The 22,138-nt window shown below is 37.3% G+C and overlaps 1 protein-coding gene across 3 annotated transcripts in view; it reads right to left on the bottom strand.

The window, feature by feature from the left end:
- Nucleotides 1–7,577: 7,577 nt before the first annotated feature.
- LOC114271615 (serine carboxypeptidase-like 7) overlaps nt 7,578–22,138 on the bottom strand; it is a 57,315-nt gene continuing 42,754 nt past the window's right edge. For 2 of the 3 annotated variants that reach the window (XM_082893937.1, XM_082893935.1), the window contains 4 exons: nt 21,067–21,138; nt 20,571–20,689; nt 10,137–10,250; nt 7,578–10,035 (listed from right to left, as the gene is read on the bottom strand). In XM_082893937.1, the coding sequence (XP_082750063.1) occupies nt 9,912–10,035; nt 10,137–10,250; nt 20,571–20,689; nt 21,067–21,138 (429 nt within the window). In that variant the 3' untranslated portion in view covers nt 7,578–9,911. Of the gene's footprint in view, nt 10,036–10,136; nt 10,251–10,276; nt 15,271–20,570; nt 20,690–21,066; nt 21,139–22,138 lie in introns of those variants that run through there. The other variant, XM_082893936.1, reaches the window with a different exon arrangement.

The following is a 22,138-nucleotide window of genomic DNA, read 5'->3' as shown; positions in this document are numbered from 1 at the left end:
ACCAAATATAGCCGATTCTGTTCGGTTCAACTAGTTTGGTTTTTTTTTCTTTTTCAATTTTTCTTACATCCCTACAAATCAGAGCCTAGACTGGTCGACGGGTCAACCGGTCAAACCGACCAATCCGATCTGATTTTCAAAACATTGGCCACCACAACACAGTTTACTGGGCGTTAACTGAAAGGATACTAAAATCCATCTCAATGCGCCATGCTTTACCGGTTACTAGCCAAAAGAAAACGGAACATCCATATAGCCCAACAACACACACACTTTACCGAGCACAAATCATAAAGAAATGAACTTATCTCAATGCGCTATACTTTACCGGGTGCTAGTCGGAAGGAACCGGAACCACCATACAACTCCTTCATTACAGCTACCAATATTAACCAATTATTACCGATTTCCTAATTAAATCCACAAAAATACATAACACATAAGATTTGGATTCAATTAAACCAAGCTTCATTGACAAATATCTCCGAAATAAACAATAAACATAATACAGAACTCCACAACCATATATCATTTTGTTCGTGTACCCAAAACTCCCATGAATCCCAATGGTTATCAAACATTCGCTTATCTTCACAATTTTACCGAAACTATGCTTTAACTAACTTCACTAATTACTGAATCATACATTTCTAATTTAACTCATAAATGTAAAATCTTAACCATCTCTATTTATTAACCAATTATACAACTCCCAAAATATTTGATATATATATAATCACCATTTATATAACTAATCAATTGTTCAAATTACAAGCTTTCTATTCTCGGCATTCCATCAGTTAACAATATTTTATTTTAATTCCCCAAAACAACCAATAGATTTCCCATTTCTCCAAGTCATAATTTCAAGAAAGTTAGATTTTTCTTTGAAAATTTGGGGCTTTTCAAATTTAAGGTATTCACATATTCCAACATTCTTAAAACTTACATTAGATAGAGAAAATTTTAAGAAAAACATGACACATCAAACCCTAGGTTCTTACACTACATGCTTTGAAATTTGTACATATCCATTTTTAACATTACATTAAAGAGAATTAAAAAAATCCCTACCTCTTAGAGAGAAGAGAAGAACCAAGAAGAAAACCTCCAAATTTTGAACTCATCGAAATTTTGATTGCTTCGGTCAAAACGATGCCCTTAACATGCTCATCACTTTGGTCCAAAGAACTAGTATCAAAATCTTCTTTGATTTGTTTGGATTGAGAGATTTGTGAGGTTGGTGGGTGTTTATAGAGAGAATGGGAAAGAAATAAAGTTTAGAGAGTGAGGGAGTTGAGAGAAATGAGAGAAAATAAGGAAAGGGCTTTCCTAGAAAGCTCTAATTAGAGCTGCTCTAATGAGCTGGCATCATTTATAAATAAATAAATACATAAAGGTTAAAGACAAAATATGAAGGAAAAAGGACAAATTAATGCACCATTTTAGAGCTCTGTTTTTAGAGGTCCCACTCATTTTTTAATAGGGAAAAGATTAAGTTTTGAAAAAAAAGAACACAAAAATCAAGGTCTAGACATGCATAATCCACTTGTGTGGATATTTAGGCTGCATGTGGGGATTTGTCCAGTGAAAAAATGCTTTCTTACGAAATCTGCTCGTAAGGAATTCACATTCTACTTGAGCGGATTAGGGAGAATTGTTGGGATATATCTCCTTATTGGAGTTTGAGACCCAATTGGTTTTGGTTAAAAAATTTTAATTTGGTTTGGTATTAGTTATAATATATTTTTTATATATTATATCTAATTTGTGGAGACCCAATCTAAGTTGGTAACAACTAGGGTGTTAATGAAACAGACCCAAAATTTTAGATATATATATTGTTCAATAATATATTTGAGGGAGATATATTGTTTTCTTCTTCCGAGAGAGTGGCTGCCAATTAATTCCTCTCTGTGAGATAATGTGCTGCTAAAAATTGTATTGATTGAAAAATCAATTCAGTGGGTTACAAAAAGCTGATCATCTTTGGTGGGCTGATTATCATCGTGGACAATCATACTACTGGTTTGATTTAGTGGGTGGATTTCGGCAATCTTTGTGTGGATTGATTTGGGTCTATTATTTTGGGTCTTCTACATTCTGTTTCGAAGATTTTGATTCATCTATTTGGTGAGGTCTTTCCTCTTGTTTATTTGTAATTATTTGGAATTCATCTAAGGGTGGTTTGTGAGACTATTTGTGTCTCGTTTGTAATCGTTTGGAAACTTATTTGGTTGATAGTAGAATCGGATTTCGATCCCGTGGACGTACCTCACATTGAGGGAACCACGTAAAATTCTTGTGTTGCTTTTAATTTAATTTTTCCACATTAGTTTTTATTCCCATTAATTGATTTACTTGTGGGGAATCATCGACTTTCCCTAACAACTGGTATCAGTGCTTACGGTTTATTTGGGTTTATTTATTTGTGTAAATCAATGGAGGGAAATGTGGGTCGCATGTCTAACTTCAATGGAAGTAATTGGGTAACTTGAAAAACTAAAATGGAGAACCTATTATTTTGTAAAGATTTGTATGGACCCATGAATGGAATAGGCTTAATCGAAAAGCCGTTGGTGTTATCCATAAATGGATTGATGACAGTGTGTTTCATCATGTTGCTATTGAAACTTCGGCACATGATTTATGAAAAAAATTAGAGAGTCTTTATGATAGAAAATTAGCCACAAATAAAGTCTTTCTGTTTTGTAAGTTGGTTAATTTAAAATATAAAGATGGCAGCCCCATTCCAGAACATTTGAATGAAATAAAGAATATTGTTAACCAACTTGCTTCTATGGAAATTATTTTTGATGATGAGTTACAGGCTTTGATGCTACTTAGTTCTTTACCCGAAAGTTGGGAGACTTTGGTTGTGACGGTTAGTAATTCGGTACCTGATGGAGTTGTCACAATGGGCCAAGTCACTAGTAGCTTGTTAAATGAAAAAACTAGAAGAAAATCAACGGGTTCCTCTCATTCGGAGGCATTTGTTGTGAGAGGCCGAAGCAAAACAACGGGGAGGAGTAAGACTCCTCATGGTCATGATCAAAGCCGTGACAAATCAAAAGATGGTACTTTTTCAAAGAAAGACATTGAGTGCTATTATTGCCATGAGAAATGGCACATGAAGCGGGAATGTAGAAAGCTCAAGAACAAGGAGAAAAGGCGTGACAAAAGTGTGGATAAGAAGCAAGAAGACACAACGGTAGTTACTACCAATGATCTCATAGTCGTTTGTGAAGATGATTGTATCAATTTTGTGGGCCAAGAGAGCAATTAGGTGATTGATTCCGGTGCTTCTTTTCATGTGGCTTCTCAAGTTGATTTCTTCACTACCTACACCAAAGGAGATTATGGTTTTATTCAAATGGGTAATGAAGGTTTGTCCAAGATTATTGGCATGGGTGATGTTTGCTTGGAAACAAATTTGGGCTGCAAGTTGTTGCTTAAAGATGTGAGGCATGTTCCCAACATTCGCCTCAATTTGATCTCTACTGGGAAGCTAGATGATGAAGGCTTCAACAACAAATTTGTGATGGAATATGGAAACTCACAAAGGGTTCTTTGGTGGTGGCTAAGTGTAAGAAGACTCATACACTTTATTCGATACAAGGAAAAATTTGTAAAGGTGTTGTCAATGCACTTGAAGATGATGCTTCTACTGAATTATGGCACAAGCGACTTGGGCACATGAGTGAAAAGGGGCGGCAAGTTTTGTTCAAGAAAAAGCTTCTACCCGGTTTGAAAGGTACACATCTTAAAACTTGTGTTCATTGTTTGGCGGGTAAACAACATAGAGTTTCTTTTAAAAAAAATGTTGCTTCTAGAAAAGAAAATGTTTTGGAGTTGATTCATTCGGATGTTTGTGGTCATTTAAAAGTTAGAACACACAGTGGTACACTTTATTTTGTTACTTTCATTGATGATTATTCAAGGAAAATTTGGGCTTTCCTACTAAAAACTAAAGATCAAGTTCTAGAAGTATTTAAGCATTTTCAGGCCATGGTTGAAAGAGAAATAGGACAGAAATTGAAGTGCATCCGATTAGACAATGGTGATGAATACATTGGGCCATTTGATGAGTATTGTCGCAGCTAAGGTATTTGGCACCAAAAGACAATTAAGAAGACTCCTCAACAAAATGGCGTTGCCGAGAGGATGAACCGCACCATTGTGGAAAGAACAAGGTGTTTGCTTTCACAAGCTAAATTGCCAAGATCCTTTTGGGGTGAGGCAATGAAGACAGTGGTTTACGTGATCAATTTGTCCTCTTCCTATCCTTTGAATAATGATGTTCCAGAAAGAGTTTGGACCAGTAAAGATGTTTCTTATGAGCACTTGCAAGTATTTGGTTGTCGAGCTTTTGTTCACATTCCAAAGGATGGGAGATCCAAGCTTGATAGTAAGTCAAGACAATGTATTTTTCTTGGCTATGGGCGTGATGAATTTGGTTATAGATTGTGGGATCCGGTCGACAAGAAAGTTATTCGAAGTCGTGATATTGTGTTTCTTAAAGACCAAACAATTGAAGACTTTGGCAAAGGTGATCAACCGGAGCCAAAAACTAGTGATCTCATTGACATTGATCCATCTCCTTCATCTTCAGTTGATGATGAAAATGGGGGAGATGTGCAGCCACCTATTGAAGATGTGGAGGATGATGCTAATCCTAATGAAGTTGAGCCAGAAATTGAGGAAGAGCATCTACCAGAAATTGAGGAAGAGCATCTAACTCAAGAACCGCCACCACAACTTGAGTTGAGGAAATCTACAAGGGACCGACAACCTTCAAGAAAGTATCCTCCTAATAAATTTGTATTGATTTCCAATCAAGGGAAGCCTGAGAGCTACCAAGAAGCAATTGAGCACGCAAATAAAGGTGATTGGAAAAAGGCCATGGAAGAGGAGATGAACTCCTTACTTGAAAATCACACTTGTGATTTAGTGAAGTTGCCTAAGGGGAGGAAAATTTTGAAAAATAAGTGGGTTTTCAAATTGAAGAATGATGGCAAGAATCTGAGGTACAAGGCACGTCTTGTTGTGAAAGGCTTTGGGCAAAAGAAATGTATTGACTTTGATGAGATTTTCTCACCAGTTGTGAAGATGTCTTCTATTCGGGTTGTACTTGGCATAGCTGCATGTATGAACCTTGAAGTTGAGCAACTTGATGTGAAGACAGCATTTCTTCACGGTAATCTTGAAGAAGAAATTTACATGGAGCAACCAGAAGGTTTTGTGAAAAAACGGAAAGAGAAATTTGTTTGCAAATTGAAGAAAAGTTTGTATGGTCTCAAGCAAGCCCTGCGGCAATGGTACAAAAAATTTGACTCTTTCATGATGAATAATGATTTTTTTAAAACCACTTCGGACCATTGTGTGTTTGTGAAAAATTTCCCAGATGGTAAATTTATTATTCTTTTGCTTTACATTGATGACATGTTAATTGTGCGTCAAGATTCTACCATGATAAACAGGTTGAAATTGGAGTTGAGCAAGTCTTTTGCTATGAAAAATTTGGGACCGGCAAAGCAAATACTTGGTATGAAAATTGTTCGTGATCGCAAAAAGAGACTGATTTGGTTGTCTCAAGAAAGCTACATTGAGAAAGTTCTTGAGACGTTCAACATGAATAAAAAAAAGCCGATTAGTTGTCCACTTGCAGGTCACTTCAAGCTTAGTTCGAATCAATGTCCTACAAGTGAGAAAGACAAAGAAGAGATGTTGAAAGTTCCTTATGCTTCAGCAGTTGGTGCTTTGATGTATGCCATGGTTTGTACAAGGCTGAATATTGCTCACGCCGTTGGTGTAGTGAGTCGGTTTCTCTCTAATCCGGGTAAAGAACATTGGGCAGTGGTAAAATGGATTCTAAGGTATCTTCGAGGGACTTCGAAGGTGTGTTTGTGTTTTGGGGATGGTAAGCCGATGCTTGATAGATTCATAGATTCTGACATGGCCGGTGATGTTAATTCTAGAAAATCTACTTCGGGGTATTTGATGACTTTTGCAGGGGGAGCTGTGACATGGCAATCTAAATTACAAAAATGTGTTGCTCTCTCAACTACCGAAGCTGAATTTATTGCCATTACGGAAGCTTGCAAAGAAGAGTTATGGTTGAAGAAATTTTTACAAGAATTGGGTTTGAAACAAGAAAAGTATGTGCTTTATTGTGATAGTCAAAGTGCTATTCACTTGAGTACAAATTCTACTTTTCATTTAAGATCGAAACACATTGATGTGAGATACCACTGGATTCGTGATGTGTTAGATTCGAAATTGTTGCAACTCGAAAAGGTTCACACAGACGATAATATTTCAAATATGTTGACTAAGATTTTGTCGAGGGACAAACATTTAAAATGTCGAACTTTGGCGGATATGGTTGATGTCTCCACCTAAGTCGATAGAGGGAGAATTGTTGGGATATATCTCCTTATTGGAGTTTGAGACCCAATTAGTTTTGGTTAAAGAATTTTAATTTGGTTTGGTATTAGTTATAATATATTTTTTATATATTATATCTAATTTGTGGAGACCCAATCTAAGTTGGTAACAACTAGGGTTTTGATGAAACAAACCCAAAATTTTAGATATATATATTGTTCAATAATATATTTGAGGGAGATATATTATTTTCTTCTTCCAAGAGAGTGGCTGCCGATTAATTCCTCTCTGTGAGATAATGTGCTGCTACAAATTGTATTGATTGAAAAATCAATTCGGTGGGTTACAAAAAGTTGATCATCTTTGGTGGGCTGATTATCATCGTGGACAATCATACTACTGGTTTGATTTAGTGGGTGGATTTCGGCAATCTTTGTGTGGATTGATTTGGGTCTATTATTTTGAGTCTTCTACATTCTGTTTCAAAGATTTTGATTCATCTATTTGGTGAGGTCTTTCTTCTTGTTTATTTGTGATTATTTGGAATTCACCTAAGAGTGATTTGTGAGACTATTCGTGTCTTGTTTGTAATCGTTTGGAAACTTATTTGGTTGATAGTAGAATCGGATTTCGATCCCGTGGACGTACCTCACATTGAGAGAACCATGTAAAATTCTTGTGTTGCTTTTAATTTAATTTTTTCGCATTAGTTTTTATTCCCATTGATTGATTTACTTGTGGAGAATCATCGATTTTCCCTAACATAATCCACTTGTGTGGATTTTTAGGCTGCATGTGGGGATTTGTCCAGTGAAAAAAATGCTTTCTTTCGAAATCTGCTTGTAAGGAATTCACATTCTGCTTGAGCAGATTAGCCCATATAGCTTTTATTAAGTAAATTTCAAACAGGCATATCTCCTTCTTTCAGAGTCAGAGCATATTCAATTTTGTATCTAAATTGAAACCCCATAAGTAAGCTTTCCAATCGTTTTGGCCTCACATTAAGATTCAAAATGTAGAGAGACAAAAAGGCAAAAGAATAAACACTACTCAAAAATAAATATTCAAATTTGAAACTTTTGGTCTAATCTTATTCAACCATCATGTTAACTCATCAATTAAAGCTCCAAACACCAAAGATGAGATCCCAATTATAATAACTAAAAGGTCAACTGTAAACCCATTAATTTTACAAGGATAAGATAATGGGGTATCATTTGATATAAACAAATCGGATTTGAGACTCGAGACACTACATGATCACTCTTGTGATAGAAAAATAACAACCATTGCATCCTTAAATAAGCGGTGTTTATATAAAAAATAGTTGTATCAATAGATAAGACCATGTCACATATTGAAGATTTTGCAGCTTGAGAGTGATCATACTTTGGGTTTTTGGCACACCCTTTTGGATAAGATCAAGATTGATCAAAGAGGTTGATTAGAAATCCACCTTTTGAACATAGCATAACATTCAACAGGCCTATACTCTGGAGCTATATGCCCTCCTCCCTGTTAACAGAAAACAAAATAGTTAATTGCATTCTCTTTTATACTTTTAACTATTGCCAATATTTATTTATTTATTTATTTAAATTATCAATTTCATCTAGGGTTAATTATACCAAGACCCCTTCAACCACTGATGAATATTACTTAATCCTCCTCATCTATGAACCCTATAAAAATGTATAATTTTTATCTCCTTTAGACCACCTCTAAAATGGTATATATTTATACAGTTTCAATAATTGAGGGGGTAAAATGATATTTACTAATAGTTAAGAAAGTCTTCGCGTAATTAAAATTTTCATCTATCTAGTCAATATAGTTGTTATTTATTTATTTTAATATTTATTTCCGGTTCATATGGTTCAATTGAAAATAGCATGTCCAAATTAATAATGGTGAAAACATAACCACATACACGAAAAGGTGATTTTATAATTCGGATAATTTAAATAATACAATCAATCACTTGTCTTCCTACTCATATTATACTAAACAACTTACAACTAATGTTGAAATATCCATAGTCTTCTCGCCCTTTTATTTCAAAATAGTGAGTAAGAAAAAAGAGTGCTTGGTTGTACAATTTAAATTGTTTAAATTTTAAAATAACATTTTTGCCCATCAAAAATAAGCTTTGGTTGTCACTAATTTGGTCTTCATTTAGCTGTCTAAAAAGTTGTCTTATTGGTTAAAAAATTCATTTTGTTAAATGCCTTATCTCATTTGAGTAATTCGTTTTTCACTAAAAGTCAATTTTATCTACTTGAAAGCCATTAGGTAAACTTTAAAAGTTAGAAATGTGTCAAATAATTTTTTTTTAAGCTTTAAAGTTTTTTGTGCTCTCATTAGCTAGTTTTTAAAAGGAAGAATTACATCCCAGTGGGATAGAGTTTTTTATTTTTATTTTCAACACAAATATGGAAGGATGCAAGTTCACATTTGCACCCTCACAGCATTTCACTTACACCCTATCACAGAATCATTTGCATTTCATATGTTTTTGCTATAATTCCCCTTTTTTTAAATAACTTCCAAAGGAAGTACTATAGACAACCGTTTTTAGTCAATAGTAAGGCCTCTTTTGGCAACTCCCAAAAAAAAATCACATCTTTTTATGAATTTTCTTTCTCTTTAGTATTTTTTTTTTTCAAAATAAATTTTTCAATCTGTCTTGTCGAGACGAATCTAAAAATTATAGTGTTTTGAAAAATTTAAAAAAAAAATTGAAAAAGGCAAACTAAGCCAAAAAGATTGCTTATTTTTGTCTTTTTTGAATTTTTTTTTTAAAAATTTAAAAATTTCCGGTTTGTCTTGTTGAGATGAATATAGAAACTTAATTTTTTTTGAATTTTTTTTTATTTAAAAGTTCACTAAAAATGAAAATAAGCAAACCCCAATATAAGCCTAATTGAAATTAGAAACTATAAAACCTAATTAGACGAAATTGACAGAAATAGAATAAAAGACGACAATTTAAGAGATAAGAGTGAAATTGGCCCTTTAAAAAATAAAAAAAAAAACACCATAAACTTGGTAATATATCTATTTATTTATTTATTTAAATTGAAAAAGAAAATTTATGAGAAGTATCAAACATACTTCAAGTTTGACAAACGATTTTTTGAATACTTATGAGAAAATACTTTTAAATTATTTTCTCAATTTTTAAAAAGTATTTCCGCACAAAAATAAAATGGTAGTTTCAATTTTTTTTTATTATTTTTATTTGGATTATTTATATGAAGTCGCCTAAACTATTGAAAAGTATCACAATGACCTCTAAACTATAAAAATGTATAAATGGACCCTCTAAACTATTAAGAAGTATCATTTTGCCGTTTAAATTATAAAAGCGTACAAATGAATCCCTTAAACTATAAAAGTGTATAAATTAGACCGCCTAATGGAATGAGTCAAAGTGAAACACGCTAATAGTTTAAGGGATTCATTTTTATGCTATTATAGTTTATGAGACAAAGTAATACTTCTTAAAAATTTAAAGAGTTCATTTACACACTTTTATAATTTAAGAAGTGAAAGTGATACTTTCCAATTTTCAATAGTGGAAACAAGTGAATGACGAGTAATTTCACAGTAGCAAACGTCATCCGATTGGAGTAACTCCTTGTATAACTACACATTTGGCAATGAAAAATAAACAAATAAATAAATAAAATAACAAAAAAATAAAATTAAAAAATGAATATGAATATGAAAAGGTAAAGTTAACCCACCCGGCAACTTGGCCTTGGACCCACCAAGAACGCCACTCATCAACAATGGAATAGTTGAGAGCTCTAATCCATGCTTGAGTTCCCAAGAATGGAACTTCTATGTCGTGATCACCACTGTTTCAACAATCATTACACAGTTTATTATGTAAGTTTTCGTATGATGATTATTGATAAATAAAAAAATTTAAATTTATCTAATAATTGTGGTTGTATTATTTTTTTCAGATTTAACTTCAGGAAATAGATGTGTGTTCTTTTGACCATGAATCTTAATTGTTTTATTATGTTTTAAGAAAATATAATGAAATCATGTTATAACAATTTATTGGATAATTTTTTTCCCTAATTTTTTTTTTTTTTAATGTTGAATGATCAACATTGAAGAGACCTATAAAAATGAAGTTAGATCATCAAAATAAAATCTGCGACAAGAATGACAACCAATTGGACAAAATTAGACTTCTCTCCATGGAGAAGCCAAAGAGCATTGCTAGTTGTGGGAACATAAATTTAGAGTCGTGCCACGTGGTCAAGGTGTTAGCCGAAGTGCCATTTGGAAATGCCAGATTGCCGAAGTGATTGTGGTATCACCAAAATATGGTACAGTAATATTGAAATCCGAGATATTTGGATAGAGGACAAAAGTACTAGATAAGATAAGGCGCTTAGTTCGAATAGGGATGAGACTCTTGTGGAGTTTATCCATATCTAACTAAGAGTCCGAGAGAAATGTTGTGCTTAAGTCTTATAAAGTGAGACTTCTAGGAGACAAGGGCATTGATTATTATAAAAGTAAAGCACCTCCGTGGGTCTAAGGTATGCTTTTACTTGTGCACTGATTACTTGAATTGATATCTTTGTGAGATAAGTGACTGACTTGATCGTTAAAGTGCCCCCCGGTGGACAAGCAACTGTGGTATTCTTATCTTGTTGTACGTAGGTGCTTAGTTTAATCTATTATGTGTGCTCTCCAGCTAAGTTCCTTGTTTAGTTGTGAGGTCAGAAATCAACACCCACAATTTAGCACCATCTATGAGAACTTAGTCAAAGATAGATGGCCAACGCCGGACAAGAGGTGAGAGTCGGGGACGACAAACACAGTGAGGAAGAGGAGTATGTCAATCTAAATATTAGTGGAGGAAACAATGAGGAAGAAGGGCAAGAGGTGAATCCAGAAGAAAACAACACTGCCAAGGGCCGAAATGGCCCAAGGAATGGCAATCGAGAGGAAAACTACAATGAAAGCGATTTCTAGGTCTGGAAAGAACGATGCCTAAGAAGAGATGACGAGGTGAAGGACTTGGTAACCAAGTTCACAGATTTACAAACCTTGGTGAACTTTATGATGCAGAACCAGGTGATATAACCAGTGTTGTCATTGCCAACAATGCCAACGCTAGCAGCAAATGCCAGCTCCCAGAAAGAAGGATAGGCTATGGTACTGACCGTTCTATAACATGAAAAGAGACCTAGAAACTCGCATCAACGATCACAGATTGTCGGGCGGACAAAACCACGATTGGAGGAGTCTCGGAGGACCCCGAGGGCTCGAGGAACGCAGATCAGGGGATCTCGACATATCAACGGGCGGGGTCTCTGCCTTGACGACGTAATAGACATGGAGAAGTCCAAAAGGACGCATCCCAATACAGGAAAAAGCGCACCGAAGAGATTGAAGTCAACTAAAGCTGAGCTCTTGGACGGACGAAGGAAGACTTGTGCAACTACCTCCAGAGGAAGAGGCAGGGCACTGAGGTCACATCTATCGCCTAGCTACGAACTCCATTCTCAGTGGAGCTAGATGTGTTCGAGGCACCAAAGAGATTTAGTATGCCGAGGTTCCAGATCTACGATGGTAAGTTAGACCCGAACTTTTATGTTGGTTTATATTTGAATGCAATGCCTCTATGAAGCAGAAATGAGAAGTTATTATGCAAGTTATTCCCATCGACATTGGAGGAAATAACGTCAGGCTGATTCCACAAACTGTCAAAGGGTTGTATCAAGAATTGAGAAGGCCTAATCGAGATGTTTGTGTCCAGGTTTGTTAAGAACATATTGCAACCATTGAGAGTTAATTCCCTATTGGCCTTGAAGATTGACGATGGTGAAAGCCTTAGGGTTTACGCCAAGAGATACTACGAGGTTTACAACTGAATCTCAGCTTGTAACTAGGAACTTGCAGTTGTGTCTTTTAAGAACGGCTTGGAGAATAATTACCCACTTTGGCAATCCCTTGAAGAAAACCCTCCCGAAAAATATGGAGGACCTCATGGCAAAGATTGAGAAGTACGCAAGGGTGGAAGAGGATAAGAAGGCAAAGAAAGGAACCACCGTGAAGCAAGAGCAGAGAAATGTCTCACCAAAGCGCAACCAAGGAAATACCAGCACTAACAAGCAAGAACCAAGATTGAAGGCTATGTAGGCCATGAACACAATTTTTAATATTCCAATCTACAAGATCTTGGAAAGAATTAAGAATCAACCCTACTTCAAGGCACCATAAAAGACCTCAGGGGAGTACATAGGCAAGAATCCCGAGAAGAATTGTGCTTACCATGACGAGAATATGTACATAACTCAAGGGTGTTAGGCTTTGAAGCAACATTTTGAGGACCTTGTCAGATAGGGACACTTGAGAGATTTGATAGACGAGGCAAAGAAAAAAGAGGAACAGGCGAAACTAGCCTAGGCGTCGGTAGCAGCAGCACCACCTCCACTGCCACATGTAGATGCACTATGGGTTATCAACGTGATCCACTCAAAGGTCAGTGTGAACGAGATCCAGGGAGAAACACAGAGGTTAAAGCATCTGCAGCATGTCTTCTAAGATTGAGGGACATCAAGGGCCAATGATCTCGTTCATGGACGAAGACCTAGATATGGTATAGTATCTACACAACGATGCCCTGGTAATAACTCTGAAAATCAATTACTGCCGGGTAAGGTGAATACTAATCGACCAAGGTAGCTCCTATGATATCATGTATGTAAGATGTTATAGGGAGCTTAACGTTCACAAGGACGATTTGGAGCAATCCGAAAGCCCCATAGTCAGATTTAATGGGACCCCGACGTGGCCACTAGGAACCACGAACTTGGAGATTCAGGAAGGAACAAAGACTATAACTACGGAGTTCACTGTGATCAACACACCTTCCCCATACAATGTTATCTTGGGAAAACCTTAGTTGCATGCTATGAGGGTTGTTCCCTTAACTTTGCACCAACTACCGCGATTCTCAACCGAGTTTGGGATTGAAGAGGTGAGATGAGACCAAATGCAAGCGAAAAATTGCTCCACGGCAGCAATGAAGTACACCTACAGCGTTAAAAAGGCGGAGATGACTGAAGTAGAAGACGAAGACCAAGAGGTCTTGGATAATGTCAGCAAAGAGCCCACCGACAAGAGCCAAGAGCCTTTGAAAAAGGTTCTAGTACAGGAAGGGAACAAAGAGTGATTTTTTCACCTAGACTCAAGTTTAGCCAAAGAGGAGGTAGAGCTAGGTTTAGATAGAACAAAGAGATACGCCACGTTGAATCTCATCACATTTGGTGGGACATTCTTGAACTATTTTTGCCAAAGAAAATTGGAGTCATTCTTGAGAGAAAACATAGAGGTGTTTCCCTAGACACTGTACAAGATACTGGGGATCATCCCTGAGGTCACCTGCTACAAGCTCAACATGGATAGGTTAGTGTAGACGTCCCCGAACGTCCCAGGGGAAATCCCCCCGTTTTGTTCACTTGGGCTCACTACAGTTCGGACTCAATGTCACGGTCCTGTATCTAATCTCGCAGAGTGCAATGCAAGACCGATGAATCATCAAAGAGTCCAACTCCAGCAAATCGTTTTGAAAATAGATTTTTAGAAAGAAGTGCCAAACATGGACTACTTTGCCAGATACAGAGTCGCCACCTAAATATTTTATTTTGGGGGGAATTTAGGAAATCCTGACTCGTTTGCCTAAGGCCATGTGTCCGTCATCACCAAAGTTGCCTCGGCTTGGGAACTTGGATACGATTGGGGAAGGTCACTTCGTGAGCACCTCCGCTCGCCCGATCAAAGATCGGCCTCTACTAACCATGATATCGAGTTTTGAAAACATTATGTGCTCTTATTCCGATTATTATCCTAGATTTACTACGTGATGCATACAGTATACAAGTATAGATTGGATCGCCTAAATTGGAACAAAACACCTCATGTTTGCTTTTGAAACGGTTTGCTACTCGCAAGTAGGCTAAAATGTGAATTTGCCACCCTCAGGTGGGCTTAGAAAACAAGATGGTTTGCCACTCTCAAGTAGGCTTAAAACTCACAGTCAATGCATTATTCCAATTCAGATAATCCAACATTCACCCACAGGCATTCAGGCAGGTATATCACATAAGCAGTTAGCCTCATGATAAACATGCTATCATGGCAGTCACTCACACGCATGCAAGGATGCTAAAGAATAAACACTTACCGAGTACTCTGAGCCAAAACAGAAACTAGTTAGTAATCAATGCATGATCCTAGTTCATATTAAGATGGCTAATGCAACGCATGCAAAATGCAACTAGAAATAGGCTCGGCTATCCTAAGAATGGCATATGAGATGTTACAGCTAACACGTGTTCAACTTGGAATTAGAATACAATATAGTTAGTGTGATGCGCTGAGCCCAGTGTATGCAATACAGATGAATGATGCAAACATGCAAGCATAAGTATGTTAATTGAAACATGCCCTAATCTAACCATCATAAGCTGGTAAATAAAAGGGAGAAAGACGTGGGGTTGGAAGACATACATCACACACACGCACACTTATTACAATTGTGCCCTCGCTAGGAGGGTCCGAATAAATAATACAGTCTGAATAAATAATTAACTGCTCTAGCTAATTAAATATTACAAAACCCTAATTAATCAGCAAATTAACTAGGAAAGCAAATAAATTAGCATGCAAGCTAAATGGACCGCCTCAGCTCTGTTCCGAATGATGAAAGATACATGCATGCTCGAGCTGCCTTGTCGGGAAATTCCTCGCGATGCCCCGATTCGCCTCTGTTTGCAATTGATCCCGGAATGCTGTACAAAACTCCAGAAGGTTGTTGACCAGTTTTTGCTGTCGGTTTCCGGTTTGCTGCAACAGAGAGCAAGAAAGGGGCATGGCAAAGCGTTTTCACATATGTATGCACGACCACTCTCCCTGTCATTGCACAAGCTCTAGGGAGTGTATACCTCGATTCTCGTGCTACCAATCACGCATCTCGATGCATAATGGCCGAGGAGTCGAATTGAACAACTCAATATGAAATGAATGCACATATAAATACAACAAGGCCTAAACTCCATCATGGGTAATCCGGAGTATCGGCGACCGGGAATTGAGACACGTTTCATCACTTTGAGTACGAAACGTCCTTTGTTTCCCGTGTTTGGACTATCCCTACTCCAAACACAATGCAATGAGATGGCATACACAATACGGCTAACATGTAACCCTAAATGCAATGCAACCTAATCATGCTGGCATGCGAGGGATAATATGCACACATGCAATTAGCATACGCAATGCTATGAACCTTGAATGGCATACTCAATGCACATGAGCTCTATGGCATACACAATGCACACATACGAAAATGGACATACACAAAGACATAACCAAAGCATACACAATGCGATGGTCAAACGTGCAACAACATGAGCTAAATGGCATACACAATGTAAGATGGACTTAAACCAATATGAGTGAACCTCAACCACACTCAAATCAGTGGCCATATGATGAAAATGAGACAACCGAAATACATGCAAACATGCACGATTGCAAAGAACCGATCCTAAGGCATAACATGCAACTCTAACAAAGCATGGCAAAGGATGAAATATGGCATAGAATGGCACATGATCCAGCTCTGAAATATGATGCACAATGGTCCCGAATCATGCAAACACTTCACACGATGCATGCTAGATGACCCGGATACCGAAACTAGTGGAGTGGATTACACTATAGTTATACAAAGCGACGTACAAATGACCAAACCAGCCCCAAACAGACCTTAGGAAGGTCCAAGACAGTGGGAAAGTGGTCTAAAAAGATGGCTCGAAATGCATTCAAATGAAGCTCACGTAATGGTCCGAAAACGAGGTATTTATGCACAACTCTCAAACGCATTTAAAAAGTGGAAAACATGGATATGTAGCATGCATATAAGCTCTGAAATATGATATACAATGGCCCCAAAATATGGCAACACCTCAACACAAGCATGCAATAGGCCCCAAAACTCAAAGCTAGGCATGGATATTGTACTACAAGCATGCAAAACAAGCATCATTCGACCATGAAACCCAAAAATAGAGCTAAAGCAGTCCAAAAAATGCACAAAATCAGTTTAAAGCATGGCCAAAAAGTGCTAAAATCAAGGGCCAAAGCAACATGCAATACAAGCTAATGAAGAGGGTTTACACTACAAGTATGTTAAGCATTCAAGAGGCCAATAAACCAGAAAAATTTAGAGGTATTATATGCCAAATAAATCCCAAAAATCCACTGAAACATGGTCTATGCATGCAAGAATGATAGGCTCCTTTGATAGGCTATAAAGAGGGTTGTTCTACACATGCAAGAGGGACACCTAATATGGAGAAACCACCTTTGGACAGAGGTTATGAGGGCCCTAAAACTCACTGAAAAGGGCTTGAAATGAGGCTAGGAAGCATGCAAGTAAAGGCTCCTTTGAAAGGCCATGAAGAGGGTTACTCTACACATGCAAGAGGGACACCAAATATGGAAAAACCATCTCTGGATAGAGGTCATTCAGGTCCTAAAACCCACCAAAAATGGCTTGAAACATGCTTAAGGAGTGTGAAAATATGGGCTCTTTTGTAAGGCCAAGAATGCTAGTAAACAAGACAAGGGGTGTGAGGGCCACCCCTCTCTGATTTTGGGGCTCAAAACAGCATGCTAGCCACTGAAAATACACTGAATTTTAGTGGCTAAAAGGCCAAACAAAGCACAATACAAAGGCCTTAATGCATGGCTCAAAACAAGATGAAAACAAGCATGCAAGGGGGTAGATGACCCCCAACAGAAAAATGACCTTAAACAAACTTCAAGAGGAGCTCAAAATAAGACTTTTTTCAGTTTATGACAAAGCCCAAATGTGCTTGCAAATAAAGTTAAGATATGAAGAAAAATAAGGACCAAAAAGGGAATAAGAGTGTTACCCTTGTAGCCAATAACTCCAGCAGCTTCTGGACCAAAACAGCAACTCCTTAGCCTTTGAAAATAAGCTCCAAGGTGCTTAGATGGATGATGGAGAGGTTAGGTTGTGAGGTGGTGTGCAAAGGAGGGCAAGAACTTCACTCTTTGAAGCTTAAAGGGAGAGACAAAGAGAGATATATGGTGTATGCTCTCACCAAGTTCTGAACCCTTGCAAAGGAAGGAAAGGCCTTCCTTTATAGAGCCAAGGGTCCAAAGCTTCTCTTGGAAGCTTAAAACCAAGATTAAACGTCCTCCATATGTATGGAGGATGCAGCAAATGCCTCCCAACTGGCACAACTGGAACACATTCAGTGAGATAAAGCTGCAGGTAGCCGGCCGACCAGTTCAAGTGGTCGGCCGACCAGGTCAAAAGGTCCAAGGTGGTCGGCCACCACCTATGATGAAGCCCCAGAAGTTATCTTTCCAATGGCGCCATCCTTGCATTAAAATTCCAACTGTGCAAAAAGCTATGCCTGTTTTGGTGAAGCCGCGCAGATTCGGTCCAACCGGATTGATGCCCTACATCAACTAACTATATCTCCCCCGTCCGAACTTGGCTTTAGGAGATTCTTGACTGAAAAATGAAGCCGCAGAAGTAAGCTTTCCAATGGTGGTAGCCTTATAGTTGAAATCCAAGTATGCAAATGAATAGGCCTGATTCAGCGAGGACTGCTCGTCCCTCTCTTAGCTATTCGTGCCCATTTTCTTCCCCAACTGGGTTTCTTCCCTCTTCTCCTATTTTTCTCAACTTCAAACCCATAAGCAAGGTGTTTTGAAAGATTTTTCAAAGATTTCATCTATCTTTCATTCATTTCCACTTTGTTCTGGCTCGGTTTACCGAAAAGCGTGACATTTAACAAAATGTGAGTCTCGGAACATTGTAGGAACTTTGTTTCAAAAATATTTTGAAAGAGAGGGTTTTAAGGTCTAAAAACCATCCAAAATAGCTTTGGTCCAAAATGGGGTGTGAAGTTGGGATTTGACTCTCTCCTTGCCAAAGAAACTGAACTTTTCCCCTGCACAACTTTTATCACCAAGCAAGCCATTAGCGACGCCCAAGTCTTAAGGGCGGTCAAAAATAGGGTGTCTACAGTTAGCTAAACCTATGATCCAGAGAGCTAGGTGATCGACATTGGTCCATATGGAAGCAGTTGAAGAAGAAGTAGAGAAACTGCTGGAGGCACAGGTAATCAGAGAAATAAACTACCTGACCTGGCTGTCCAACACGATGGTAGTTAAGAAGAAGAATGGCAAGTGAAGGGTTTGCATGGACTTCACAAGCCTGAATAAGGCTTTTTTAAAGGACTGTTTTCCCTTGCTGAAGATAAACCAACTCGTGGATTCCACCCTGAGACATGGAAAGATGAGCTTTCTTAATGTATACAAAGGTTATCATCAGATAGCCATGTACGCACCAGATGAAAAGAAGACGACATTCATCACTCCAAAGGGACTCTATTGCTATAAAGTGATGCCATTCGGATTGAAGAATGCCGGGGCTACATACTAGAGATTAGTGACCAAAATGTTTAAACATTTGATCAGTAAAATCGTGGAAGTCTACATCGACAAAATGGTTGTAAAGAGTAAGAAACCATTGAAGATTAAAAATTAGGTTCAATTTTCAAGCCTAGTGATGTGGCAATCAATTAGAGTATTAAATGCAACATTCTCTCTCATATCTTCTCTAATTATCAACTAATTATATCACTTACACATCATTGGGTCTAAAAAATAAACTTTTATATCATTTTTTTGAAACCAAATCTTCTTTTTTTCTTTTTCTTTTTTTTTTCATTTTTGATTTTTATTTATGGGAGTCATTATCTGTCCCCACAAATTAGTATCTTTAGTCCCACCGTTTTCTAAATTTTGTTTATTACCATTTTATCTCTAATTAAAATTACCATTTAAAAATTGGAACCCTAAAATTCTAAAAATCAATTTCCTTATTATGTCCATCTATCCATCTTCCCAACCGATGCCGGCCGCTACCACTCTTATCTCATTTTCCCACCATTGCTAAACCCTCTCGATTTGTCATCCCACTCTCGATGACCTCTTCTCTCCTACCTCGCTACCTTTCCCCCCTTGCCACTCACTCTTCCCCACCCCACCACTATCCGCATACCTAGTAACACCCGCCTCCCTTTCTCATTCCCTCCTTACCATCTTTGTATACCTCATTTCTTGTCCTTGACACTAACTAACTCCCACCATTCCTTTCTACTACCCCTACATCTTCCTACTTGCAATACTTTTATCTCCACTTCCATATCTCTTCATTCCCTTGCAGTCTACGTGACACTCAATCCTTTCATTTCTCTCCTCACAACCTCTGTAATTTTTTTATTGGAACTCCACGCCTTTGTAATTTTTTTATTACTATTTTATTTCCATTTCTAATTCCTCAAACCTTAACCCTAACTCTACATCACCCACTACCGCCATCTTTGGCTGCCACCCCCAATTCCTATTCATAATTTCTCACCGCTCTATACCACCATTAATTCCTTTCCACTCCCATCACTCCTATCTCTATCGCGACCATCTTCATCCCTTCGTTACAATTTATCACCCCTACCTAGCCCATTTTTACCCTCCTCAGCCTTTACCCCATCCTCTCACTTCTCCATGCAATCCCCTTGATAAAGAAAGAGGAATCGCACAATAGCGTGTGTGTGTGTGTGTGTGTGACAGAGAGAGAGAGAGAGAGAGAGAGAGAGAGAGAGAGAGAGAGAGGAAAAGAAGAAAATGTTGAGAGAAGAGAAACATGGGTTGGGATATTAAAGGAGAAGGAAGAGAGGCTAGGGAAAAAAAGAGGAGGGTGTAAATGTGGTAAGGAGCTGGTGTTGGTGGGTGGAAACAGGCTAATGGGTAGTGACAAGGTAAGAAATGGACTGCTAGAGGCAGAAGTAAAAGTAGGGGCTAGGATTAGAATTTCATATGTTAGGGATGGTGATAGAATTGAGATTAAGGTCTATGTTCAAAGTAGAAAAAGAAATTTCAAAATTGTGATGGGGTTTAAAGAAGATAGGGATCCAAAAAAGATAGATCAATGCTATTAGCAGCATTATTTTTAAACAAGTACAATGAGGCAAAATAGTGTGTAAATTATTTATGGCACTTAAAATTTTGTTTTAATGCAAGAAAGATAGTGATCTCACCTGTATATAAGAGACCGGTAACCTTTGGTGCTGAGGTTCACATGATATTGGAAACTGTCCAAGATTGATTTAGTGTAAGGCAATCCATAGTTACATCTTATCCATTCCTGTGTGCTTCCCTATTATAAGAAAATACAATTCATTTTCATGATATTTTTCTTATAAATATAGTTTTAAATATCAATATATACGTATTTTTTCCGCTCACGATATTGATACATCTCAACAAATTGATAAGAAAGGGAAAAGAAATACATGTATATTAGCCAATTCACGATACATATCAATTTATACATGATACCACTGGTTCATAGTACTAATATGACAAGTTAAGCTACTATAAAACACTTTTTTTATTTCACGGCCAATGATTTGAAGAAATTCACAACCACATTTCTGGATTTTTGATACGTTTCTCTTGATCTTCCCGATGCTAATTCTTCTCTCAATACAATTGTTTAAACTTTTTCCTCTAAAGAAACCATGTGAGTTGTACCTTTCGGATATGAAGTGCCTCTCGGACTCTATCATTGTTAACCCACAAATGGGAAAGTTTGTATGCATTAATCTACAATCAAGAAAGACAAGTGAAATAGTCATAAGACACAATATTTTTATCAAACAATACTTATTATGGGATCATTGAGATAAAATGCAGTTTCAAATGCTATAGTAAAGCATCAACAATGCTAAGTGTCATTGTCAAACTGTAGCTATGCAACAATACAAAAATGTCAAAGTTTGGGAACCTTGTTCTAATTGTATGGCGTGGTTAAAAGTTTCCCATTAGGGTTTTTGCCCCTCTTGGTCGTCACCTACTTGTGGAATACTTTATTATTTTTTACACAGCTATCCGACCAATGTTGGATCTCTATAAAATATATCTAGCCGTTAAGAGTAATGTCAAAATTTTGGCAATCCAAAACCTGTGCCAACTTTGGCATAAAAAATAACAATGTCAAAATTTGACAACTTCAATTGTAGCCTCATTAGAGCACCGACTTAATTCAAATAGTTGTTATAATATTTTAGGCTTTAAAAATATTTTGATAAACATAACTATGGAGTCGCCACACTTCTCTTTAGTGTATTAGGCTGTCTAATATCGGTTGTAAAAGGCTTATGGTTCCAACAACAGCCATAAGGCCAGTTTTTTTTTTTTTTTTTTTTTTTTTTTTTTTGATCGGCAAAAATGAAATCTTTATTGATGAAACATACAGAGTGCAATATTACATCAATAAAGAGGAGCTTGGTGCTAAAAAAGCACCAAGCGCCTGCTGGTGAGGAACCAACAAGAGAGAGCAAGAAAGAAGAGCAAGCTAAGGGATAAACTAAACTACAATGGAACTAAGAAACCAACTGATATACACAGCTGGTATGAGCCAACCAGTGACCAACCAACAATAGCAGGGTATGAGCCAAACCAGTGACCAACCAACAATAGTGTCCACTCAGATCAGCATACCCCATAGCCAAGCAGCATGTACCCACTACCTATGCACCAAAGCATAATACCAAAATACAAACAACACAGAGCTTCAGCCTCAAGGATCAGAACACATTAAATG

The sequence above is a fragment of the Camellia sinensis genome, chromosome 11 (assembly GCF_055761805.1).
Source record: "Camellia sinensis isolate YWXY chromosome 11, ASM5576180v1, whole genome shotgun sequence".
Classification (NCBI taxonomy): Eukaryota; Viridiplantae; Streptophyta; class Magnoliopsida; order Ericales; family Theaceae; genus Camellia; species Camellia sinensis.
Note: the sequence above shows the minus strand (reverse complement) of the source record. Positions and strands in the feature narration are given on the sequence as shown.